General features: G+C 36.2%; 1 protein-coding gene across 1 annotated transcript; it reads left to right on the forward strand.

Annotated features, from left to right (window-relative positions):
* Window positions 3,301–4,236, forward strand: LOC110394696 (taste receptor type 2 member 40-like). The gene has a single exon (XM_021388666.1). The coding sequence runs from the start codon at window positions 3,301–3,303 to the stop codon at window positions 4,234–4,236; it is 936 nt and encodes a 311-aa protein (XP_021244341.1).

Here is a 5,427-nt window from a genome sequence, read left to right on the forward strand (position 1 = left end):
CATTGTAGGGATTGTGGAAAGAGTATTTATTGCAGTTGTTGATTGGCATACATGAATCAAAAGAGGAAAGCTGTTACCCAGTGAACCGAACCTGTCTGCCTTTTCTGAATATGGTGAGATTAATCTTCCAGGGGAAAATGTCATGTAAATTCTGACTCTTCTCTCCAAAATTTACTGTTAGTGTCATGCTAATATTGCGCTGTAACTTTTTAAGAATTACTGGTGCCTGCTTCACCCTGTGGCTCGGACGCCTTTGTACATTCACAAAAATGCTTTTCCAGAGGATAAAGTCAAGGAACTCTGACATGTTGTATGGTCTCCTGTGTCTCCTTTGCCAATTAAACCTGTTCTGACCACGACTGTGAACTCTTTAGCTCAAAAGTGAGTATACATAAGACTGTTAATGCCCTATCTGGGCTATGCAAGTCCTTTATGTCCTTCCTTCACAGAGTATCTCCTTTCCTTTACTACAGAATTTGCTCCACTCAAATTAGAGCTTGTCTCTTTGTGGAGACACATCACACCAATGAGAATCTGTATATCTGATTCCATATATCCCAGGACATGTTCTTACGTAGGCGTCTTTAAAATTTTAATGTCTTTTTTTCTTTTTTTGCTAAGAACTTTTAAATGTATTCTTACTATAAAATTGAGAAATCAAGGAAACTTACAATCCCAGTATTAGTTAATTCTAAATTTTTGCAGTAAAAAAAAAAAACATTGTTTTCATAGAATCATAGAATCATTAAGGTTGGAAAAGTTCTCTAAGATTGTCTAGTCCAATCATCAACCCATCACCACCATACTCACTAAACCATATTCCTCAGTGCCATATCTACCCTGCTCTTGAAAACCTCCAGGGATGTTGACTCCATCACTTCCTTGGCAACCTATTCCAATGCATTTTCATTATTAATTATTCCTAATAGAAAAAGATGAAACAGAATTCATCATAACATGAAATACTGAGAACAGTTATTTATTTATTTTTCTGCTGCTATGAGGGTAAACCATGAGATCACATCTACTTCTCCCTGAGGTAGCTCTCAAAGACTTCCTCAGAGAAGGTCTCCATACTGAAGGGCCCTATTCATATTTACATAGAGATCTGTTATGAGCAGTGCCTTTCCTCTCTCATTTTACACTGATACCACAGATGGTTATATCAGACATGTCACCTAAAGCACACATTTTCGTTGCACTCCATAAAATCTTCCAGAGTATCTTATCTGAAGTTATACATGTTCTGCAGCCATGGTTCAATTATGTCACTATCATTCAGTACCCTCACTGAGCTTTCTGCAAAACCACGTTGCAACTAAGCTGCAAGGTTAGGAAAAGCTAAATCAAGGAATCAAATAATTCATATTGAGCTACATATTGGGAGGTAAGACTCGCTCTTTCTGGGCCAAACTCAGGTCAACACTGGGAACAGTCAAGTTAAGGTTGCTGTTATCCATAAACTGTTATTTTGTACAATGGTGCTCGTAGGTATACAATCAGCGTCCATCATCCTCTGGAGAACCCCCCAAAATTGTAGTACCATTACAGATCAGGAAGCTCTTGACTGACTAGGAATAAAAAAAGCAAGAAGAAAAAAGTGTATAAAAGCCATATATGGGCACAAAGACCATTAGGTATAACTCTATGACAGAGTACTGAGTGACAGGCTACCTGATTAACCTGACCCATAAAGTCTTAAATGCTACCAGGATGCACAGGTTGTTTGATGGCATCTTTGTCAATGAACTGTTGGGAATCCTCAAGTCGGGAATGTTCCTTTCTCTCCCAAGTAGCTATTCCAATTCTGAGGCTCACTCGGAGAAAAAAAATAAAGTAGTAGATAGACATTAGATTTGATTTTCTTTAAAATTCTCATTTTGATGGTGGATATGAAGGCAGAATAGAATCTTGCAAATGTTTTCTGGAACAGATAAGCATTCATTTTGGTCCTGCAGTTTTCTAGACTGTTATCTTCCAGTGTAGTTTGTTCTACTTGACAATTACAGTGCTGTTTCTTATAAGTGCATAAAAATAAAGCACTATTCTCATGTTCCCTTGAGTAACTTAATAACTACATTTTTAAGGTAACTGTCTACTGTAATTATGTAATATATATTCTGTGTTCAGTACGGTTTATACGTGTAACTTAAAACTAGACTGTAGTAATCAAATTACACTTTTCCGTTTTTCCTTCCCTTCACTCCCCTTCCCTTCCCTATGATGAAGATAGTATGCTCAAATGTTGAAGAAATATCTTCCAGTTATTGTCATAAGTAGGCCCTAAGCTTCAATGTAAATTCAAAATGACTGAAGTATTGACAGAAAAACAAAGATACAGAGATTTTCATTTCAGTAAATTGATTATTTAAACCAGCATTTGTACTGGTTTAAATTAGCTATTTCACTGCTGTACGATCCATCAAACACTTGAAGCTTAGGCATAATGGTAAACACTAAATCCAACTGGCAGGTTTTATAGCATTCTGATTAGAAGCTTGGTCTGTCTTTCACTTTGAGTCATTTTACTTTGTTTAGAAATGGATGCCAGAACAAAATTCTCTTCAAAAAAACAATAAATAATTTATTGTCTAGAAACTTCAAGTATTTTTCTAGTAGCCAAATGACCTCAGATACTTCCTACCCTGTTGTCAAAGTGTTCCTTTCTTCCTTCATATGCCTATAATTCAAGAAAGCATTTATTGACAATACTACTGTGCCAGTATTACCTGATTTAGCTATAAACGTCCCTGTTAATTGCAGGCAAGTTGGACAAGATAAAATTTAAGAGGTCTTCCAACTCAAACACTTCTATGATTTTACGATTACTTTCATAGATTGAATTAATGAGTCTGTGGATGAGTAATCTCTTGTTATCTCCTAACAAGCTGCCTATGTTGGATTGTGTGGTACATCCCTTCCACATTATCAGGTACAGTCAAACCACAGAGTCATAGAGCCTTCTGTCACGCTAGGCAGGAATATAATAGGATGAAAGATGGGAAAGTTAATACAGCTGATGATCTCATATCCCTAATGAAAAATGTAAGCAAATCTTCTGTATGTGAAAGCTTAGAATTAATTGCTAAGTCCTTCTCTAATTTGCAAACTCAGGAACAATCCCAGCAATCATTTTCTGCTATCAATTCCAGATGTGTTCTTCTTCTTAGATATAAAGTGAGCAGTCTGGGACCAGAGCTAGTAATATACCGTGTGGTCTGTTCATCTTCATGCACAGCTCCACAAGTTAGAGGAGTTCTTCACAAGTTCTCCATGGGCAGAAGTGACCAGAGCAGCAAGATGTTACCACCAGTTCTCATCGTTTCAATGTGCATTGTTGCTATTGAGGTCGTTGTTGGATTTATGGGAAATGGATTTATTACAGCTGTTAATAGCATTAACTGGATAAAAAGCAAAAAAATATCTGCAGCTGATATGATTCTGATCTTCCTAAGCACATCAAGATTTATTTTGCAGGTGACTGTAATGATGTACATTCACAGTCTCTACTTTACAGATGTGTTTAAATTGGCTTCTCTGTACAAAACTTTTGGTGCTATATGGATGTTTGTAAACCATGCCAGTTTGTGGTTCAGTACTTGGCTCTATGTCCTCTACTGTGTTAAAATAATCAATGTCACTCAGTGGTTATTGCTACAAATCAAGCTCAGAATATCTGCGATGATCCCATGGCTGCTCCTAGGATCACTGGTGATCTCTTCTGTAACTTCATTTCCTTTATTATGGATTACACCCAACACCTACCTCTGCAGATCAACGGGGAACTGTGGAGAGAATAGCACAGCACGTACCAGTGGCTGGGATAGTTCACATCTGTACCTGCTTCTTCTTTACTTTACAGGTTGCTTTTTTCCTCTGGTACTATCTATGGTAACTTCAGGCCTATTAATTACTTCTCTGTGGAAACACACCAAGAAGATGCAATGCTATGTAGATAGCTTCAGGGATCCTTTGATAGATGTTCACCTAATTGCCATCAAATCAATTATTTCTTTCCTGATCCTATATATATCCAGTTTTGTAGCTCAAATTCTTTTGACTTTGTCAACTTCTCAAAGCAAAGATTTTGTGAAGGTTGCAGTATCTTTAGTAGTAACTGGAGCATATCCTTCAATACACTCTGTTATCCTGATCATAGTTAATTCAAAGCTGAAACTGGCATTCAGGATGCTTTGCCAACATTTTATGTGTCATTTGGAAAATGTGACTCTCTAAGCCCTGTACTACAGCTTAGGAGAAGCACTCTCAAGTTATAGAAATGCAGTCAAGACCTTATGCACTTATTGTTTCACCTACTTTGTTCTTAGTCAAATATGTTGGTCATCAAGGGATTTCTGTTTTTAAATGTCCCTAACATCTTATAACATCTGAAATAACATGCATTTTTATCTTTTTCCTCTTTATTATTTTTTCTACACAAATTTTACTCTCTTGCAATCCAGTTTAATAAAGAGGAAGAATAAGAACACATTGAAAGAAAACAATGCACTGAACTAGCAAATCAAGTACAAGACACGATTTCAGATTCTCAGTTCAAGACTGCCAGATTCATGATACATTTGAATGAAAGAAAATGGGACTGAAACAGAGGTAAAAATTTACAGAACTCTCAAATATTGGTTCTCAGCTATAGGATCTTTTGCATGAGAAGCTTAAAATTGGATGGTACAAATGCTGTACAAGACATAGCTAGTGTGACATAGGAACAGAATATGCTTCCAAAGATGCAAAACTAATTATAAGATAACCTGGAGGGAAATTAAGACACAGAAACTACAGAGAAACATACAGACAATCAATGTAATTATATTCTGAATCAGGTTTATTTATGTCAGGATTCCACTATAACTTATAGCAAATTAAATGGTTAAGTCTCTCTTCAAAACGGATTCTTTTGTTCAACTCTATTTCATAGTGGTTTGTTTTCATTTTTAAGTAGTTTAGTGAGTTGTTGATTACAATGTATATTGTATATGGTTGTATGTATGTGAACCCAGCTGCCCAATGCAGAAAATTTCCATGTTGAGTTGACTGCTTGGATCACAAATATGTCTCATGATTTGCTGTTGCGTTGGGTAGGTGTGAGTTTTTTCTAAGGCTCTTTTAATACCTTGTGTTTATATGAAGTTTCACTTATGCTCAATGAAATATATTCTTCAACAAATCCTGCTGTGTTTTATCCAAGAATGTGTTAGACAATTCTTCTCTGAGGTTCTCAGCTCAGCTGTAGTATTTTTAAGCTGCATATTCTCTCTGCGGGAATTGAGATACTGCTAGATTACAAATCAATATGGTGAGAGTTTCATTCCAATCTACAAAACTAATGAAGAGAGTGATTCACTTAGTCTTGGGGTGAAATCACTGTCTAAAATTGCTGGGTAAATGGTGAATATAACATTTTAAACT

The sequence above is a fragment of the Numida meleagris genome, chromosome 1 (genome assembly GCF_002078875.1).
Source record: "Numida meleagris isolate 19003 breed g44 Domestic line chromosome 1, NumMel1.0, whole genome shotgun sequence".
Taxonomy (NCBI): domain Eukaryota; kingdom Metazoa; phylum Chordata; class Aves; order Galliformes; family Numididae; genus Numida; species Numida meleagris.

Bases quoted from the DNA above. Each gene is read 5' to 3' on its own strand.
- LOC110394696 (XM_021388666.1), top strand. From the start codon at position 3,301: ATGTTACCACCAGTTCTCATCGTTTCAATGTGCATTGTTGCTATTGAG.